The sequence below is a fragment of the Euprymna scolopes genome, chromosome 15 (assembly GCF_053919585.1).
Source record: "Euprymna scolopes isolate OS-2025 chromosome 15, ASM5391958v1, whole genome shotgun sequence".
Classification (NCBI taxonomy): domain Eukaryota; kingdom Metazoa; phylum Mollusca; class Cephalopoda; order Sepiida; family Sepiolidae; genus Euprymna; species Euprymna scolopes.
The window spans coordinates 3,981,542-4,003,580 of NC_136496.1; the positions used below are offsets into that span (position 1 = coordinate 3,981,542).

The 22,039-nt window shown below is 34.3% G+C and overlaps 1 protein-coding gene across 1 annotated transcript in view; it reads left to right on the forward strand.

Annotated features, from left to right (window-relative positions):
- LOC145293696 (synaptophysin-like) overlaps positions 1 to 22,039 on the forward strand; it is a 269,530-nt gene that overhangs the window by 100,365 nt on the left and 147,126 nt on the right. The window contains exon 2 of the mRNA XM_080140109.1: positions 16,594 to 16,659. Coding sequence (XP_079996235.1) covers positions 16,594 to 16,659 — 66 coding nt within the window. The remainder of the gene's footprint in view (positions 1 to 16,593; positions 16,660 to 22,039) is intronic.

Consider the following 22,039-nt stretch of genomic DNA (forward strand, 5'->3'; position numbering starts at 1 on the left):
AAACAGGCTCGCAAAGTCTCTTCTGTGAGAAAGATTGCAGAGAAGAGAAAAGGACATCGCCTACGAGGCTACGAAGTCTATTTTGAACTCTATCAAGGCAGGATTAGTTCTTGTTAGCAGCTCCTGCCCAGATATCCAACAATACTCCTTGAACGTATCTGGCTCTTATATAGGTAGAGAATTGCATCAGCAGGATCGATACAAGGATCCCACCATTTTTCCAGCGACCTTGGCAACAAATTTGATGTAAGTGTATTTTAGATCAGGAGTAAAGGTCAAGCCCAGAAACTTGTCAAAACATGGAACATCCCCAAGACGAGAGCCATTCATTTCAATTGATGCCAGATGGAGATCAGAGCGTTGATGATGTAAAGATAGAAGCTTGGTTTTAGATGCAATAAAAGTAACCAGCCACCTCTTCCCCCATTGTACTATGTGCTCAAAGTCAGAGGAGATAGAATCTGAGAGGACTTGGTCGTTTACGGTCTTTGATGTGCTGCCATAGATTGTAGTGTCATCAGCATAAATGTCTACAAATGATGTAAGGATGTGATTTGGAAGATCATTAATGTAGATTAGGAAGAGAGTTGGACCTAGGATGGACCCCTGAGGGACTCCAGCATTAATAATGTGAGCTTCTGATTTCTGCCTCTCAACCACTACTCTTATGAACCTATCCGACAGAAATGATTTAATAATTGAGAAAACATTTCCAGCTATACCATAGCTTGAGATCTTGTGAAGTAAACCTTTGTCATACCCTATCAAAGGCCTTTGATATGTCAAGAGCAATTGCCCTAGAAAGGAAGCCTCCATCAAGAGATTCACTAATCCTAACCGTAAGCACATCTGCTGTAGATCTAGCAGAATGGAAACCATATTGCATGTCACTAAGAAGGTTATTTTTGCTGAGGTGGTTGACTACTTCTCTATTTAATAGATTCCAGCAACTCACTCATGACAAACAGGAAACATTGGTCTGTACTGAGAGAGATGACCGATCACCTGAATTCTTAAATACAGGGCATACTGATGAAATTTTCCAGGGTGTTGGGAAGCAATTCTCCTTAAGGCAATGCTTAAACAGCTTTTTAAGTATGGGAGCTAGTTCTGGTTGAAGCTTTTTGAGCGCTGATAGGAATGCCTTCAGGGCCAGTTGCTTTACTGGAATCAAGATTTTTGATTAGCTTGACAACATCACACACAGATATTTGTATGCCACAATCTTTGGGTTTTGGTCTCAATCGATAGTTGCTTATTATTTATGATGAAATTTGAATCTCACTACTGATGCAATTCTCTATATAAAAGCCAAGTACGTCCAAGGATGGAATACTGCTGCTGCCATATCTGGGCAGGAGCTGCTAAAAACAGCCTATCCTGCCTTAACAGAGTACAAAATAAACTTTGTGGCTTAGTGGGGGATGCCCTTTTCTCTACCCTGCAACCTCTCTCCCACAGAAGAGACGTTGCGAGCCTATCCTTGTTTTATCGTTATTTCCATGGCAGGTGCTCGTCTGAACTCCAATCTCTGGTCCCCCCTCGCCAATCTTTCACGAAAAATACCCGTCTAGCTGAATCCACTGTGAAAAATTTCCCCCACTCTATATCTGTGCCTAAATCAAAACGCGGATTCCATGAACAAAGCTTCTTTCTTAGAACTGCACGCCTGTGGAACTCTGTTCCGTCTGCCTGCTTCCCACCGGACTAAAACTTGGATGTCTTCAAGTCCAATGTTAACAAATTCCTAATGAACCACCCCCTTAAGTAAACACTTCATCAAATCTCCACACTAACGTAATGTACTTGCAATAACCCTTATCCCTGAGTGGCTTCCGGGCCTTGATAAGTGGTTACCACCATGTAAAAAAAAAAAAAAAAAAAATTAAATGCTTTTCAGACTCGTTTAATTACTCTCAATTTTTTTTTTTTTTAATCAAAAGATGTTTTGATAAAAAGAAAAAAAAATTAAAATTAAGCTCATGTACTGGCAACTTTAAATATGAAAAAACAAAAATTGACCAGAAAAAGTAAGATGGCCGATATAAATAAATCAAGAACAGAGTTTAAACCGTTTTGGCTAAAATGCTAACATAGTGAGCAACGGGGTTGAAAAGCTGCAATTACCAGGAAGTAATCAAAAATAAAAAAAAATCACAGTAAAAAACGTTTCGAGGGAGGGGCTTATATGATAAGTATTAATCTTTTTAGTCTGTTAAAAATAGAAAAAAGTTATAGCCCGTTGACAGAATGAGTGTTTTCTACCAAATTGATGCTTTATTCAAATATAAACTGAAAACATCTGCAAATATATATATATATATATATCTATAAAAGAGACGTTTTTTTTTTTTGTTTTGTTTTTTTTACAAAGGCATCACCACATTATCAAGGCCCAGAGGCCACTCAAGGATAAGGGTTAAAGAGTGTACAGTAGAAGTTGGTCAATATAGTAATCATTAGTAATGAAAATTTGGTAAATTTAATAACTTATATGGAACGGCTCATCAAGAACTTATTTACCTTAGACTTGAACACAACCATATTGTAGTCAGCCGGAAAGCAGGAAAACGGAAGACAATTCCACAGGCGTGCAGTTCTAAGAAAGAAGCTTTGTTCATGGAATCTATGTTTAGGTTTAGGCACAGATAAAGAGTGGGGGAAATTATTGATAGTGTTTACAGCTAGACGAGTGTTTCTTGTGAAAGTTTGGCGAGGGGGGACCATAGATTGAAGCTCAGTTGAACACTTTCCATGAAAATAACGATACATCAGAGACAAACTCGCAACATCTCTTCTGTGAGATAGAGGTTGTAAGGAGGAGAAAAGGACATCTCCTACGAGGCTACGAAGTCTATTTTGAACTCTATCAAGGCAGGACAAGTCCTTTCTAGCAGCTCCTGCCCAGATGTGGCAACAGTATTCCATCCTTGGACGTACCTGGCTCTTATATAGATAGAGAATAGCATCAGCAGTGAGATATCTACTGGATCGATAGAAAGATCCCACCATTTTTCCAGCGGCCTTGGCAACAGATTTGATATACGTGTTCCATTTAAGATCAGGAGTAATGGTCAAGCCCAGAAGCTTGTCAAAACAAAAACAAAAAAAAAAAAACGTTGCGAGCCTGTCCTTGTTTTATCGTTATTTCCATGGCAGATGCTCGTCTGAACTCCAATCTCTGGTACCCCCTCGCCAATCTTTCACGAAAAACACCCGTCTAGCTGAATCCACTGTGAAAAATTTCCCCCACTCTATATCTGTGCCTAAATCAAAACGCGGATTCCATGAACAAAGCTTCTTTCTTAGAACTGCACGCCTGTGGAACTCTGTTCCGTCTGCCTGCTTTCCTCCGGACTACAACTTGGATGTCTTCAAGTCCAATGTTAACAAATTCCTAATGAACCGCCCCCTTTAGTAAACACTTCAGCAAATCTCCTCACTAACTTAATGTACTTGCAATAACCCTTATCCCTGAGTGGCTTCCGGGCCTTGATAAGTGGTGATCACTGTGTAAAAAAAAAAAAAAAAAGTGAGAATGTATGTGTGTGTGACAATTCTCAACCTATATACTCAAAGAATTTTTGATCTACAGACTTGAAATTTGGTATATAGGATATTCAGACATGTGGAAAATTTAAATCGATTTTCATCAGAAAAAAAGGGCTGCTAAGACATACAAAATTGAAAAATTAGTACTTAGGGCTCATTGGATTTTTATTTGTTTGTCGACTGTTTCAGGATTGCACATTCACGAATCGTTCATATGACAGCTTCCGTATGTTAAGAATATGTTTGAAAATACTTTTTAAAGATCGCATCCAGCTGGTTTAATGGTTATCGTACTTAACTCACTGTCTTTAGGTTTGGTTTCAATCTCAGCATGAGCATTTTTTATTATTATTATTATTACAAAAATTGAACTCATTCGAAAATAAAACATAATACTTGCATGCATATGTCTCAGTTTTTTTTTTTTTTTTTTTTTTTTTTTTTTACTTCATTTTTTTTTTTTTAAAGGAATTTAACGTTACGCTTAATATGGAGCAATGCCGGGTACATATGCTAGTGTTTTAATAAGTATGGAATGTATATCAGCCCTATGTTTTATCCGTGTTAATTTTTTGTAGTTTTACAACCTTGACAGATGAGTTTATAAACCGCGTTATGCAAGCACGAAAAAGATGCATTGTTCATAACATGCCGTTGGAAATCTTTTCCACAATTTATCTATACATCGATAAAAGTGAGAATGTGTGTGTGTGTGAGGACACTTCTCAACCTATATACTCAACAAATTTTTTATGTATAGACTTGCAATTGGTATATAGGGTATTCAGACACGCGAGGAAAACGTTTTAAGTGGTTTTTGTCCGAAAAAAAAAAAAAAAAAAAAGGCTGCTAAGGGGTTAAAATTAAAAAATGCGTACGTGGGAGGCCACCGGATTTTTTTATCTGTTTTAAACTGTTTCATGACTGCACATGCGCAGTCGTGAAATATGACAGCTTCTTTATGTTAAGCGTGGGTTAGTTTATAAACTCTAAAATCCATGTCAAGCTGGTGTAAAGGTTATATTGCTTGACTCACTGTCTTTAGGTTTTGGTTTCGATCTCAGCTCGAGTATTTTTATTTACAAGAAGTGAACATTCGCATGCACATCTCGGTCTCTTTCCGTTTTTTTTTTATTTTTTTTATTTTTTTTTTACTTTTAAAGGAATTTAACATTACATTTAATACCTACAGTATTTCTGTTAATAAGAAATCTGCATTAAATATAATATTTATGCATTTTTTACAACCGGGCAATGCCGAGCGGCCTGCTAGTTTAACAATCACTGCAAGCATCTGCCATCGAGGCAACATTGTTTACTAACAAAAAACAAATGTGTTATTTGTACGCATTTTTGTTGCTCTGTTGAATGATGGTGATTACATCACTGTTTGTAGACACGCACGCATATCCAGTCAAGTTGGATTTAAAATCTATGGATGTTTCCCCCCCCCCCTTATACGTTCTTGATTATGTGGTCAGTTAGAGAAGGATAGCATTTGGTGGAGTAACAATCTGAAATTGATAACTTGCCCATTGCAATGAAATTGAACAGTTTTAATGATGAAAGATTACGAGTTTATTTTCGAACCAATTTCATGGTCAATATCTCTAACACCTATCACCCGACACAGGTCAAGTTAAGCTTTGCTCAAACACGCTGCAGCATGTCTTGGGTAACCTTATTGTGTTAAGAGCTGATTTTTTTTTTTTTTTTTTTTTTTTTTGCTCGAGTTCATCAATGTTAGCAGGAAGATGGCGAGACATTAACCAGTCCCGGCACATATTAAAAAAAAAAAAAAAAAAAAAATCAGACAAGAACAAATCTGATAACTGCACCCTTCATCTCTACCATGTCTGATCGATCTCTGTGACAGATTTTTGTTGAGATAAAAGCAAATACGCTCATTAAATATAAAAATATAAACGGGTGGTCGTTCGTGTGTATGTGTTTCTAGTTAAAAATCAAAAACTACAAAACAAACAACCACAGAGTTATATTCTTAATCAACGTTGCCCTGGATAAATTATATCTGAAAAAAAAACAAAAAACTATTCATTCTCTGGAGGGTCGACTGGACTAGATTACATCAAAGGTGTTCAATTTTTCAGTGTTAGTAATAGGGCTGTGACAACAGCATATTCTTTTCATTGTTTTGACTCTTGAGTATATATCCGTTAATATCTTATGTTTTTATATAGAGTGATGTGGGTCTTGGTTGATTGTCTGTATCGAATATATATACTCGAGGGTAAAAAAAAAAAAAAGATAAATAAAAAGAATATGCTGTTGTCACATCCCTAGTTATACATTAATTCATAGAGCAGGCTATTATGTGAAGAAGTTGTGTGTGTGTGTGTGTGTGTGTGTGTGTGTGTGTGTGTTCCGCTAGAAAGAAATGGTCAGGGTGGAAGAGAACTTTATCAATTTAGGTGATTTTTGGAATACGATATTTTCATTCCATCGTGGGTACGTCCATCACACAGATTTTATTTATTATTATTATTTTGTAATATTGTGGGAATTCTGGATAAGCACCAAAACATCAGATACATTAAAGTCTTCTTTCTTTACCTTTTTATCGTGTTCATTTATTACAAGCAACAGTAACAGGTCTATCATTCTGGGGGGGGGGGGGGTCAATTACAAAGTCCATATTTAATAACTAGTGCACCGAACAGCTGGTTTGTAATTTATTTTCTTTCAAACGAAAGCATCTTCATTAAAAACTGATATCAAGAATAAATATAGCCATCATTGCACTTCTTGCACGATTATCCAGAAACCATTAACAAAGATGTCTTTTATGTTGCACGCCGAACGCTTCCTCATAAAATCGCTTCATTATTTATTCAGAAAAGAAGCATTTATTTGTGATGAAAGTTTCAGTTGAAGATACGATTATTGCAAATATAATTTATATAAAAAACAAAAGCTTTATTATTCGTACGTTAAAAAAAAGGAAGAAAAAATTTCAGTTGAAATGTGTGACGTTTTTTCAATACAAAACTTGTTTAAATCTGATCACAGTATTTATTTAAAGAAAAAAAAACATTTCTTCATTTCAAATACTTTACTGAATGGGCAGAAGGAAGCTAATTTACTTCAACACAGTTATAAGAACTTTCCTCTCGACCAACAAACTTTGGCCTTCGGGACAAGAAATTTTACATTGAACGCTGGGGTTATGAGTTAGATTAGGATCCACAGAGTGATTGAGGTATTTTGGTAAATGTTGCCAGTCAAGAGTAAGACTTCAAAGTTTCATCTGTTACGTAGTCAAAAAGACCCTGTACCCTCCCCCTCCCAATTTCTTGTAGGGCCTTGTGCCTAATTTTGTTGAATTGAATTTTTTGTACGTTTTTTATGTTCAATTTTTTCTTTCTCAATAAAATATATAAACAAGGTCAAAGTGTAGTATATGTGCCTAAGTTTTTTGTTCATCGTTAATTTTGACTGTATTTTTTAACATGAATAAAAGATTTAATATCTCAAAGTGTAGTATCTGTTCTTCAGATGCTGCAGGCACTTCAATTTCTTGTTCTCTGTCAGTGGAGGAGAAATCCTTCCCGACTAAGACAATTTTTATTTTTGTTCCTTTTCTCCGCGTTAAAAAACGACCCTGGAGGCTAACTCTGTCCCGTGGGGAGGCATTGTAAATAGGAACAAACTTGTGTGTGGGGGGGGGTGTTAATTTATATATATATATATATATATATATATATATATATATATATAAACTCTTGCTCACCCCAAACAAGGCATATTGCCACTTGGACGTTTACAAGGACATTATATAAGTGTTTGCTAAGGATGTTTGTTTACATTACATTTAAACTTCTGCATATCAATACAATCAGGGAAGCAGGAAGTGAATTCCAAAATTCAGCAGTCCAAAGGAAGAAGCTATTAGAGTAGAAGGCTTTCTAGGGACCTCAACAGTGAAGGGGTAAGATTTTGTTGTGAGCTTAGTTTGTGGGAGGGGGGTATATACCTTGAGGGGGTACAAGTGAAATGAGTTCATCAGAACACATTCCATTAAAATACTTGTAAAACGGGCACACAGATGCAACATTGCGGTGATGGGACAGGGGTTGGAATTTAGATGACAGTGCAGGACCTATGAGGTTGGAGGCTCATTTTTGCACCCTAAGACAGAGAGACTTGTGGTGGATGTACCAGACTAGATGTGGCAACAATACTTGATGCCTGTGCGAATGGTGGCTTTGTAGAAGATCAGGATACTCTGGTGTGTGTAATTTCTTTAGCATCGTAGAGGGAACTCATCTTCTTTGCAGCAGCCTTAGCAATGTCCTCAATGTTTTTGTTCCAGTTTATATTGCTTGTGAATGTTAAGGCGAGAAGTTTGAAGGAAGAGCTCCAAAGTAGGGTGTTATTAGTCATGGCCGTCAGTAGTTGAGAATGTTTTTTGTAATTGTCAAAGGAAAGAAGCTTAGTCTTAGCAGCATTAAATGTTGCCATCCATTTACGGCCTATTTCACTACAAACTGGAGATCGTTTTCTATTATGACCTTAGATATGTGTACATTCTTTTTTCATCCTTGTCTATTATAGAGTGTATCATCGGCAAATATACCCATCTCGGACATAATGTTATCAAGGAGGTCGTTTATAAATATATATCTATCTACTTAGCTATAAAAAGAACTTCGTTCCCTATGGACTGAAAAACGTCTGACCTGATTTTTATGAAATTTCATACAAATGTACTTTATGTATTTGGCAATGTTTTTAGATAGGTTTTGTATTAGAATGTCTTCAATAAGTATTGTTACATGATAAGGGCTGTCCCCTTTTCATGTAAGTATAAAAATGGAGAGATTTAGTTTAAAATGAAAATGAAATAGCATAGGCGGAATTCGAACCTCGTAATCTAGTTTAGAAATAGATTACGTGTGAGAATTTAAAAATGTAAAACAAACATTTGTTTAGAATATAGATAAATATTTCAAGGAAAGAATGTGAACTCTCAAGTTTGTTATGAAATTTTAAATTGAAAGAATGCAGCTTATAAGATAATTTTTTTAACATATTGAATATAGGTTAAAATTCCTTTTGTAGAAATAGGAAAAGTTTTGGACACGTATGTCCAGAATACGTCATGACGTCACGGAAAATAGAAAGTTCTAGGAATAGAGAAAAAACTTTAGAGTTCGATCAGTCAGTGAGAAAACTCGAGGGAGTCAGACGTCTAGGAGCGAGACGTCACTTCAAGAAAAAAATGGGAAACTTTGAATTCTTGATGATGGAATCACGGCCGTGTGAAGAATAAACCATCAAGTGTTTTTTGTAAAGCTCGTCTTGTGTTTATGATTCTTACAGAAAGGTAAAGTGGAATTGTATTATATATTTGTGTTATATGTCTTTACATACACGTCTCAACATCATCATGTCCGAACTGTCTGAACACTATCCCTTCACTCCAAGAGCTTTCTCCTTCTTCCATTCTACACAACAAGGAATGAAATTTTAATATATAAGAATAATAACTATCTAGTCTCTTACAACAAAAATCTCTCTGAGTACATCAACATTCCTCTCTAGGACTCTTTCTAAGATAAGCATCTCTCTCTAGGACCCTCTCTTTCAATGATAACCCCTATATAACAGTATCGATAAAAAAAAAAAACTCCGAAAAAAAGAAGGAACAAGTGATTTTGACTAAAATTAACATCTTCTACAGCCTAACATCACAAGTGCATTTGAGAAATTTTATTACCACATAAGCAGAAAAGCCGGTATATAAAATCATCAGTAGGTTCTTTGATATGATAGGGGCATATTCGAAATGAATGTTTCTGTTTAGAGCACAATTGAAGCATGATATTTGACTTTTACATTTTAAACTTTAATTCAAGCCATTATATATAAAATTAATATTATAAAATTAACAGTAGGTTCTCTACAGTGCAATGTAAACTACAATGTATTATAGACTGTCACTGTGAAGAGACATGTGAAGCTTCCTGCCGATTCACTGCAGTGGAAATTCTATAGCAAACCCCACTCTCCTCAATGGTTTACCTCCACTTGTGCAGCTGCTATTGCTCAAAGGCAGCATGCGTTTCGCAGATTCAACCGACATGTCCAGTTCAAACAGACAGAAGTATATAGAAGCCAGAAATAATTGTAAGAGAGTAATAGCGACAGCTAAGACAGATTACACTGAAACTACCAGGAAACGCATTGAAGCACAGAAATTAGGAACCCGTGATTTTTGGAAAATCTACAACAGTGTAGTAAATAATGGGCAGTCAACGATTTCCCAGCTATCAAACAATCATGAGGTTGCTTGCATGGTAACCAACAAGACAAATCTGCTTGCCAATCGGTTTGCCTCAAACTCCACACTGGACCCAGCACACTACTCCCTCCCCGACTTTCCTTTGTGGACAGACACCACACTAGACGATTTGAAAATCACCCCTTCTCAGGTACATGGTATTATAAAAAACCTAGACCCCTCAAAAGCATGTGGACCAGATCTCATCCCGGCTGTGCTATTAAAAAAATGTTCTGCTGAGGTTGCTTCAGTTCTCTCCAAACTTTACAACAAATGCCTTAATGAATCTTGCTTTCCCGACTGCTGGAAAACCGCTTCTGTGGTACCAGTCTTCAAGAATTCTGTTGAAAGAACTGACCCACTAAATTATCGCCCCATTAGCCTCCTCCCACTTTTCGCCAAAATATTTGAGTCCTTAGTTAATCAAGCCCTAGTCCAGCACCTAACAGCTGCTAAACTCCTGACCGACAAAGAATATGGATTTAGGCAAGCCCGTTCAACAGCAGATATCTTAACTGTAGTCTCTGAACATATATACTGTTCACTGGACAAAACAGGGGAGGGTAGAGCGGTAGCCCTTGATATATCTAAGGCTTTTGACAGGGTATGGCACGATGGTCTTCTAAGGAAAATTAGATCATATGGTATTACTGGAAGAATTCATAATGTAATTAAATCCTTAAGAGAAAAATCCAAGTTGTCCTTGACGGTCGTACATCTAAACAATATGACATAAATGCAGGAGTACCTCAGGGGTCTATCCTTGGACCTTTATTGTTCCTAATATTCATAAATGACCTCCCTGATAAAATTGTTTCGGAGATGGGTATATTTGCCGATGACACCACCCTCTATAACAGGCATGAGGGGAAAACAAATGAACACATATCTAAGGAAATGGCAGAAACACTAGAGGATGACCTCCAATCTGTAGTGGAATGGGGACAAAAATGGATGGTCACATTCAATGCTGCCAAGACTAAACTTGTTTCCTTCAATAACTACAAGAAATTTTTTCTACCACCAATAGCAATGGCTAAGAAAACACTGCCTGAAAGTACTTCCTTTAAACTCCTCGGCCTAACGTTTACAGGGAATATGAACTGGAATATATACATTGAGAGCATTGCCAAGGCTGCTGCAAAGAAGGTGGGCTCTCTCTACCATGCCAGAAAATTACTTACGCCTGAAAGAAGTATCCTGTACCTCTATAAAGCCACCATTCGCCCATGTATGAAGTATTACTGTCACATGTGGGCTTGTGTATCTGCTGCTTGTCTCTCTCTCTCTCCTGGACAGGGTTCAAAAGAGTTGCCACCCTGATCGGTCTTGAACTGTCATCTAAGCTTCAGCCTCTGTCCCATCGACGAAATGTTGCATCCCTCTGCCTGTTCTACAAATACTTTAATGGTGAATGCTCTGACGAACTGCAAGCACTTGTACCCCTCGACGTAACTACACCCGACGGAACCGACAAGCAGCTAAGTCCCACCCCTTTACAGTAAAGACCCCTAGGTGTAAGAAAACCTTTTACGCCAATAGTTTCTTTCCCAGAACTGCAAGTCTTTGGAACTCCCTTCGTGGATACTGCTTTCCCAACTGTACTGATATGCAGAAGTTCAAGTGTAATGTGAACAAATATCTTTCTACTCATCTCCCTTCATAATGCCTCCGCTAATTGTCCCCGATAGTAGCCCCCTACTTGAAAGTGGTACTTGCCTTGTTTGGGGTGAAGATTGAATTAAAAAAAAAAAAAGAAAAAAAAAGTGGGTTCCCAACGAAAGCAGGCAATCAATCGATTTGATTAAAAAATGGATTTTGATGACAATAAAAGTATTAAAAGTGTAGAACATTTGTTGATCATTCATTCAATCCCGGGCAATGTAGGGTTTCCCTGTTAGTCAGGAATAATATAGGTCCAAGGATCGACCTCTGAAGCACTCCTGCATTAATAGCATGATGTTTGGATGTATATCCACCAAGAACAACCTGGATTTTCCTCTTCTCTAAGGATTTAATTATATTTAATGTTTGTCCAGTGATGCTGCATGATTTCATTTTCATTAGTTGCTTTTCATGCCAGACTTTGTTGAAGGTTTTGGATATATCAATGGCTACAACCTTAGTTTCTCCCACCTTATCCAGTGCATGGTATGTGTGTTCAGAGATGACCGTTAAAATATTTGCAGGAGAGTGGAATTGCCTAAATCCATACTGTTGGTCAGAAAGATTAGCTTTTGTGAGATGATGGGCTAGTGCTTGATTGATTAATGACTCAACGATGTTAGTGAAGAGAAGGAGGAGGAAGAGGAGACTGACAGAGCAATAATTGAGTCAGTTTTTGTGTCAGAGTTCTTGTACACTGGTGGTATTACAAGTGCAATTTTCCGATTATCAGGGAAGCAAGATTCAGCACAGCATTTTATTGTAAAGTTTGAAGAATACAGGGGTTAGCTCAACTGAGCATTTCTTAATTAGTAAAGCAGAGATGTGATCATGCTCACATGCCTTGGAGGTGTCTAAATTTTTTATGATGTCACAGACATGAGTAAGGGGGTGATTTTTCAGATCATCAAGTGTGGCTTTTGTCCACACAGGGAAATTTGGGAGGGAGTTGTTTGTGAGGTCTAAGTTGGAGGTGAATCGTCGTGTATGCAGTTCAGTCTTTTGCTTGCCTTGAAAGCGACTTTTTGGTTGTTGGATAGTGGAGGAATTACTGATTCTCCTTTATGTAGTACACTATAATAAATGTTGGATAGTGGAGGAATTACTGATTCTCCTTTATGTAGTACACTATAATAATTGTTGGATAGTGGAGGAATTACTGATTCTCCTTTATGTAGTACACTATAATAATTGTTGGATAGTGGAGGAATTACTGATTCTCCTTTATGTAGTACACTATAATAAATGTTGGATAGTGGAGGAATTACTGATTCTCCTTTATGTAGTACACAATAATAAATGTTGGATAGTGGAGGAATTACTGATTCTCCTTTATGTAGTACACTATAATAAATGTTGGATAGTGGAGGAATTACTGATTCTCCTTTATGTAGTACACTATAATAATTGTTGGATAGTGGAGGAATTACTGATTCTCCTTTATGTAGTACACTATAATAAATGTTGGATAGTGGAGGAATTACTGATTCTCCTTTATGTAGTACACAATAATAAATGTTGGATAGTGGAGGAATTACTGATTCTCCTTTATGTAGTACACTATAATAATTGTTGGATAGTGGAGGAATTACTGATTCTCCTTTATGTAGTACACTATAATAAATTGTCAAAAAAAATTGTAAGTTCCTATCTTTTGTGACTAAGCGTTTTCTGGTCATTTCTCTTGGCTGTGTCTATTTTTCATTCTTACATTTCTATAAAATTTTGTCTGCAAAGTTTTGTATTTTACTTTGCTCGGTAAAAAAAAACATTGATAAACCCACATGAAAAGTTAATGAAAAAAAAGAATTCTTTGTCTTTTTATGATATGGAACATTTCTAAAAGATTTGCTTAAAATATATTTTCTATTTATTTACATCTCTATTCATATAAAGTTATGTTTGTATAGTTTTATAGTTTTTAGACTCCTAAACTAATTAACCGATCATTATGAATTTTGAAATACAGATGCTAGGTATAAGGAGGTGTAATTTTTTTTTTTTTTTTTTTTTTACACAGTGATCACCACTTATCAAGGCCCGGAAGCCACTCAGGGATAATGTTAGCTATATTTTTAATTTTATATGAAAGGATTAAAAACGGATTATTCAGCTTCTTTTGGGAAATTTTAGCAAAGCCTATTAGACATCTAATTGCCCAAATTTCATTGCAGTATTTGAAATGGGTTTTAGGGTGATTTTTTTTTTTCTATACTTTTGAAGATATTAACCAAATGTGTTAATTTTTGTTCTTTTCCTGCTAGTCCAAGTTCGCGTCAACATAATGGTTTCATGCTGAGGACAACTTCCCATTTAAAAATCAAAATATTTCAGATTAGCATTGAATTTAATTCCTAATCATTAGATTAAGTAAGAGTCCCTGAATTTCAATTTCTTAAGATCTCTTAAGCTTAAGCCTTAAATCTTAGACATATTTTAGAACTAGCTGGACGCCTGGTGTTGTCCGGTCATACAATACGCTTAAACATGCTATTTTAATTTATGCAGATTGCGTATGTATTATTATAGAATCAATCTTCTATTGAATATTATATTACGAGGAATAATTTGCCCGATGGTCTAATTTGCAAAAAAAAAAAATTTAAACAATAATGATAATGGCGTTCATCAAATTCCGTCTGTGTTTGTTTACAATATCACATCAGCTGATATTTGGGCTTGATGATGAATGCCCTGGAAAAGTTACTTCTGATTAATGTTTACTTTTAAAATATGCAAATGAAGAAATGATTTGCAGCCAGTTTAAATGATGCATCTTTTATCGTAAATTGAATTCATTAATAAGAAAAAAGTTAAAACAAAATAGTGAGATACACCTAGGCTTGAACACGGAACCATTCAATCTGTAATTGAATGCTCTACCACTGAGCTATATCTCCAGATGACAATGGTTCAGTTTTTTGTAAGAGAAAATGATTTGCAGAGAATTAGCTCCCTTGCCGGTGTAATGTAAAATATTCCCCTGTGAAAATTCTTTTTTATCTATAAGAATAAGACTATTTTTAGGATCAGATTTTTTCGATTTCTGATACTTATCGGATGAATTTCTGTACAAAACATATCTAAGAACACTGCCAGATATATAAATTAGCTTTGTGTGAAATTTGCAAAAGATAGGCTCAGCCGTTTCGGAACCTATAAGGAAGAAACTCATACACACACACACACACAAAATGACTTTTATATAATAGTAAAGATGAGAATCATGTAAAGGATTTTGATAAAAAAGGATTCAAGACTTAAGGCTTAGTTGTATTAGGTCTTGATTTAAATTTTTTGAAAAGAGTGCTACAAAACCTGAGACTGTTTTTTTTTTCTAGTACTGTATATGTGTGTGTGTGTGTGTGTGTAACGTGATCAACCTGAGGGAGTAATTTGCCCGTCATTGGGGAGCTTTAGACCCCCACAGGCAAAAGAAAAACAGACACGTGAAGTCTATTCTACTTCACAAATATATTACAGGTCTTTTTACAGATATATGATTCAGTTCTTAGTAAGTTTTTAAAAGTCTCAAATTCTTCTTCTCTTACAGACAGCATCAGACGGGTTTGGAGGAGGGGTCATGTCTTCAGGGAATGGTGTGGCACAAACTCTTGCTGGAAACTGCCTCGAAACTCTGGTAAAATTCGTGCGGTGCTAGCACTATATAATAAGGTGTGTGGTTGGGGTGGAAAATCTCCAAGCCAATCAAATTATGCCACAAAATTGTGGAAACCTGAAATTTTGCGGGTGTGCAATTCGGCCATCATATCACTAATTTTGCAATCTGAGATTTACAGATATATTAAATTCTCATGACCCCTAAGGTCATCAACTGTCAGTCTGACATCTGGCTCTGAGTTCGCCGAGGCCCGACAATGTTATGTTATTGTTCTAAGTTTCCTGTCATCAATTTTAAATGCCAAATATATCTCTCCGACTTCCAAACAATAAGCAAATATATCTATTTTGAAAATGAAATAAAATATATATTCATATCTTCTATTTTAAATCTTCAGGATATCTGCTGTTACCCGGGATCTATTAAAGCTATCTTAGCATAGTTATCTGGCCCTACTCAGGCTCCAGGGGGGGGAGTCTAAAGCTCCTCAATGAGGAGCAAATTGCTCCCTCAGGTTGATCACGTTACATGTGTGTGTGTGTGTGTGTGTGTGTGACTAATTTCCCTCACACCTCATCCTTATTAGTTGACCGTTAGCTTGTATTTGCAATAATGCAAAGCTCTTTGTAAAACATAAATAAAATAAAACAAAAACGAACAGAGCATTCTTCAGTAGTAGATACTGCTTATATAAATAGTAAGATTTCCCTTTCCTATGGTTTGTGTGGATTACAGTAGTTGAAGTAAAAATCGTTGAAACTGATTGGTGGAATTATCTCCCTTAGATTAAGTCTTCCATTTTAGTTCAAATGCTTTTTCTTTAAAGAAAAAACGAAGACAATGTTTATTAATGGCCTAGCAAGACCATAGGGGAGACAACCGAAGCAGCAAAACTGAAGTTGGCCTGCAGGACAATATATATATATATATATATGTATTTGTATATTTTGGCAGCATGTCATTATTCAAGCACGTCTGATTGAACACAAGTTATTCTTTCTCCGATTTTTTTTTTGGATATCTTTTTCATTCGCTGAGCGGGCTTTTGTATTTCAGCTGGCATACTGTATAAAATGGCGCCCAAAAGTTGTTGTTCAGCCATTTTCTCAAACGCTTTCAATCGGTGCATCCGATTATCATCAGGAGTGATTGTTGTTGTTATCGTTTTCTTTTTCTTTTCATTTGAGGCTCGGTGTATTTGTAATATTTATATATAAGATATATATATATATACATATACATATGCACATAAAGTTATGGACAGTACATAGAGCCCAAACAAAGCTGGGCTGATCTGCTAGTATTTATATAATCTCGTTCCATGAAAAAAATCATGTCCTTTTAATTTCTATAGTTTTATTAAAAATATTGGTAAAAAAATATCAAACTTAATTTTTTGTTATTTAAAAAATGATTTCTAAAATTAAATTTGTTTTTGTTTTTTTTCCAGATAGTACCTGTTCGCGATTTGAGTGTTCTCAAAGAGCCTAGGGGATTTATCAAGCCATTGCAATGGGTAAGTCTCTCTTGTTTTCTCACCATTAGAAACGTTATCATTTTGTGGCTACATCAAAGTAGATAATATCTTGATCATGATTGGTCGTTTATTATTTACAGAGAAATCTGTTTCAACCAGGTTTAATTTATTCCAAACTTATTTTTTACTTATAACAGCGTTTTAGTACAAATATCACATTAAACATTAAAAACATTAAGTTAACAAGTTTAATAACACGAAACATGCACAAAGCAAATCTGGGAAAGGAAACATGGCTGACCTAAATAAGGAAGACTAGACGGTTGGAGCAGGGTTTCCCAAACTTCAGGGCATCATGGAACCTCTGAGCAAGGTGGAAGCACAGAATAGTTACAAAACACCCTCCCCATATTAAGAATGTGTTTCAAAATAATAGCGTTATTATTTCAGCACGGTGGCAAAAGTACACAAGTACTCAAAACATTTGAATTTTTAGCTACTTTATTTAATGTAACAGTTTTAGAACATTGGTTTCGGAATTTAACCTATTGTTCTAAGGGAGGTAACTATTTTACTAAGAATTGTAAGAAAAAAATTTTTATCAACGACTTCATTTAAATGTAACAAAGTTTTATAAAAAAAAAAATTTACATGTAAAATGTGACGATATTGCCGTTTTTTTTTTTATTAAAACATTCGATTAATTGTACGAAAAAGTGATTTTTTTCAACTACTTTAGTAAAATAGATTTACCTCCCTTAGAACAAGAGGTTTAAAATTCCGAATAACCATATATTAACATTAATAACAAAAAATATAAAATGCAAGAAAAACGAAACTTCAGCGAATTTTAAGCTACTTTTTTTCTTTTCTTTTTTTACAAAATATATTTTTTTATCAAGAAAATGCAAAGTTTTTCACAGAGCACTAACACGATAATTTCTAAAATAAATATTAAAAAACTTTAATTTCAAATTTTAACACGGACTAATCATTTTTTGTTTTTGATTAATCAAAAATTGTTGCATTTTTAGTTAATTTATTTTTTATCTTTATTTTTCATGAACCATCCTGAAACTCTTTACAACTGTAGTTATGAATCATCTCTTTTCAGTAAAAAAGATAAACAAGTTAAATGTTTGCAGACATTTAAGTTTTCTATATAAGGCATTTGGTTCTCTTTAAGAAAGGGCTTCTGGAGCCCCCCTCAGCCTCATTCACGGAGCCCCAAGGCTCCATTTTGGGAAACGCTGAGTTAAAGAATGCCTCCTTTCTTTTTCTGACATGGGAATCTCCTCTTCTTAAGCGCTCTTTTTCATTTCAGAAGAATCCTTGTTCAAATGGAAAATGTTCAAATACCTGAGAACAGGAATGGGGTGATCAAAATGTTTCTATGACCAAATGGGGTTACAAAACTTTTTACCCAACTTGTTTGTAGATGTAGAAAGGAGGATCATATGATGTAACACTGTCTTGTTTGTTTTCTACTGCACAATTGGTGCAGCTTGAAAGATCTTGCAGAATACAACAATTATGTAAAAAGACCGATGGAAGGTATTCCTCACAAAAGCAGCAGTGCACTGTTTGGCCTGTCAAGTGGGGAAATGGGAAAGAAAAAGATGTAAAAAAAAAATGTTTGTAACTAGATTTTTAAAATATTTTGCATAGATTGGCATATGAGGAAATAGCTGCTGTAAGAAGGAAAAATTGTGGAGAACTGACACTCGAGTGTTTGACTGAAAGAAACATCGAAGTTGATATTTATTGGTGAATTAAGGTTTTAATGAAGAGGAGATTTATGTAAATTACATGTTTCAAAGAAATGCAAATATGATCAAGGGAGATAACTTCTAGTTTTACAGCAAAATTTAAAACCATTTTTTTTTTTTTATCAGAAATTTTAAATTAAATTTGAAAAGAAATCGTACGAAGTAAATTCATTTTCGATTTTTTGTTTAAATTAAACTTTTTTCCACTACCCCCTCCTCATATTCTCCATCTCTTCCTCCTCCCTCTCTTAAGGTGGGTGCGTTTGCAATCGTGATCATTGGTTCAAGGGAGTTAACTCTATTTTACTGATAAATTAATTCAGTTTTTCTTACCAGAATTTAGGACGCAAAAACATTTAACAACACAAAACATTAATAAAAAAAAGAAGGAAAAAGCGACGATAATTGCAGACGAATTACTTTTTCGACTATTCGAGGAAATTTAAGGAATTCACACACACACACACACACATCGTTTCGTCAAATTCCATCGATGTTTACAATATCATGCCAACTGATATTTGGGCTTAGCGATTTCTTTGTAATGTTAAAACTTTGTAACATTAAATAAAGTAGTTAAAAAATAAATAATTTTTTCTTATAATTAAGCAGCATTCATCGTCAAGCCTAAATATCAGCTGACGTAATATTGTCAGCAAACGAAGTTGCATTTTCTTGACAAAAAAAAAATATTTTGTAAAAAAGAAAAGAAAAAAAAGTAGCTTAAAATTCGCTGAAGTTTCATTTTTCTTGCATTTTATATTTTTTTTTTATTAATGTTAATGTTAATATGATTATTCGGAATTTTAAACCTCTTGTTCTAAGGGAGGTAAATCTATTTTACTAAAGTAGTTGAAAAAAAAATCACTTTTTCGTACAATTAATCGAATGTTTTAATAAAAAAAAAACGGCAATATCGTCACATTTAACATGTAAATTTTTTTTTTTTTATAAAACTTTATTACATTTAAATAAAGTCGTTGATAAAACTTTTTTTTCTTACAATTCTTAGTAAAATAGTTACCTCCCTTAGAACAATAGGTTAAATTCCAAAACCAATGTTCTAAAACTGTTACATTAAATAAAGTAGCTAAAAATTCAAATGTTTTGAGTACTTGTGTACTTTTGCCACCGTGCTGAAATAATAACGTTATTTCGAAACACATTCTTAATATGGGGAGGGTGTTTTGTAACTATTTTGTGCTTCCACCTAATAATTTAATATATATAAAAAATATGTCGTGAAGCGTACGAAAAACTGAACGGATCTGTAAGTAAAATAGTTATCTCCCTTGAATAACGACCAGAAGATGTGTATATGCAGGTATCAGTTTTCAACTGATGCTCGTTAGCATAATCAAGGCCAAGAAAAAGAATTCCAAAATTTCAAAAATATTCAAATATTTCAGGGGAGTGGGTTATTAGGATTCACGAAACACCTAAATATTCAAATATTTCTGATTTGCATGTAATTTAAACAAAATGAAAAAGAAAAATTGGGATGAACTATTTATTTTTTTTAGACGGAGGGGCAAAAGGGGGAGGGGCATAATCCATTTCCCCGCTTAAAATAAGCGTGCTCATGAATAAAAGAAACTTACTGGACAGATTTTATGAAATTTAAATTTTTAATAGTAAACACGAGAGAAAATGTTTTATTTTTGTTCAAAATCTACACGTTAACACATTTAAATTCAAGACATTTTGTATTTATGACTGTCGAACAGGATAACTATTGGTTCCAAAGAGATCAAAGTCTGGCCAATACTAAATGAGTGACCATTTGAAAAGACCAGGTGATGTATAATAGCAAAACTCAGTGTCGAGAATTTTCCAATGAAAATACAGAAAAAATCTTTATGATGTACGTTCCTATGACAAAATGTAAATATTAGGTTGTATGGAAAGTTCTGGGCGTTTTTTGGCACACAAAGAGGATAGATAAGATTTCTTCTTTCTTAGCAATATTTATTCTTTGAAATTGGTCAAGAACTGTACTTTGTAGAACTTCCAACTCTTGCACAAGTTGTGAAATTTGGATTTTCTTGACTTTTTGTCTTAAAAAAAAAATCAATATCAAATTTTAAGGGTTTTCCGCTGCGATTGTCATCTTCAAGACTAATATTTCCCATTTTGAATTTTGCAAACCAATTCCAAACAGTTGATTGTCTTAAAGCATTGTTATCGTACATTTTACAAATTTTTTTGAAAGTTTTAGCAGCAGTTTCTCCTTTTTTGAAATAAAAAAGCATAACTACCTGAACATGAAATTTGTTGCAATCCATTTTCTTGTAATGAAGAATGTCTGTAAGAAAATAAATTCTAAAAAAAAATTGTCTGCCATGAAACAAATATGCGCAACGAATGCTAAGTTTTATCTGTGATTTAAGTAAACAGTTTATAGGTTTAAGAGTCTTCAGAAACCTGTGTTTTTCAAACGCTAAGGACTTTCTAGACCACCTTACATATTCCAAAAATCATAAATTGATCAATTAGTTTTATTTTTAAATTAAATTTAAAAAAAAAAACTAAAATGTTATGAGTAACAGAAGAGCAACTTTCGTGTTCGCCATTTTGAAAACAATGTAAAAAAGAAAAAAATTTAAAGAGATAAATCAATAATTTAAACATGCAAGATTTATGTAATAATGCCTACGAATTCCCATTAATCACTTAAAAAAAAACTATTTGATCAATTTACGGGATTTTTCAATTGTGATATTTTCGTTTCATTACGGTTATGTACATCTTATAGATTTTTCTTTCTGGATCAGAACTCAAAACTCTTCAAATTAATGATATAAAAAATGTGTATAGTTTCAGCACCAAATAACATTGATTGATATTGATATGGCAGAAAACCCAACAAATCAATCAATTATTGAATTTAGAAAAAAAAAAAAAAAAATTTTGATTGTTTTAGTTATTGATTATTATATCATTTAAAAAACAATCTCTTATTGCTTTTTTGGGGTCAATTTGTATGACGTGCCCCAGCGTATTATAAACACCCCAACCTCCCCATGTTAAGAACGGCGTAAAAATTGACCCTTTTTTTAAAAAAATAACTAACAAAAAAATATAGTTAGCTAAAATTATTAATACCATTCTATTCATTTTCACAACCATTCTAAAAGAACGGGGATTATTGGTGTAAAGAGAAATAACTCTTGTCAACTTTAAAGCATTCAAGCGAGACAACTCTGATTTTTTCTCCACATTTATCGGAATTGATTTTGAAAAAAAAACAAAAAACATTTTATTATAAAACTATTATTTGTCGTTTTTGAAAAAAATAAATAAATAAATAAATAAATAAAAATAAATAAATAAAAAAGGAAAATCACCAGTGGAAAAAATAAATCTGTTTAATCCAAGGATTAAAACAGAAAATTATTCCATAAATTTTAAATATTTATACGATGAGCTGCAGCTGCAACTGCATTAATGTTTCTTTTCATTAGAAAAGAGGTAGGTACGGCTATTAATGGCAGAATAAAGATAGAAGGACATAGTTTTGAAAGCCGGGTTATCATGATTTTTTTTAAGGTTTCGCCATTTTGAAAACAATGTAAATGTGATTGTATTTGAAAGATTGAGGCTTAAAGTTAATTTCCAAAATAAAAAAGCATTTGTACACGTGAAAATAA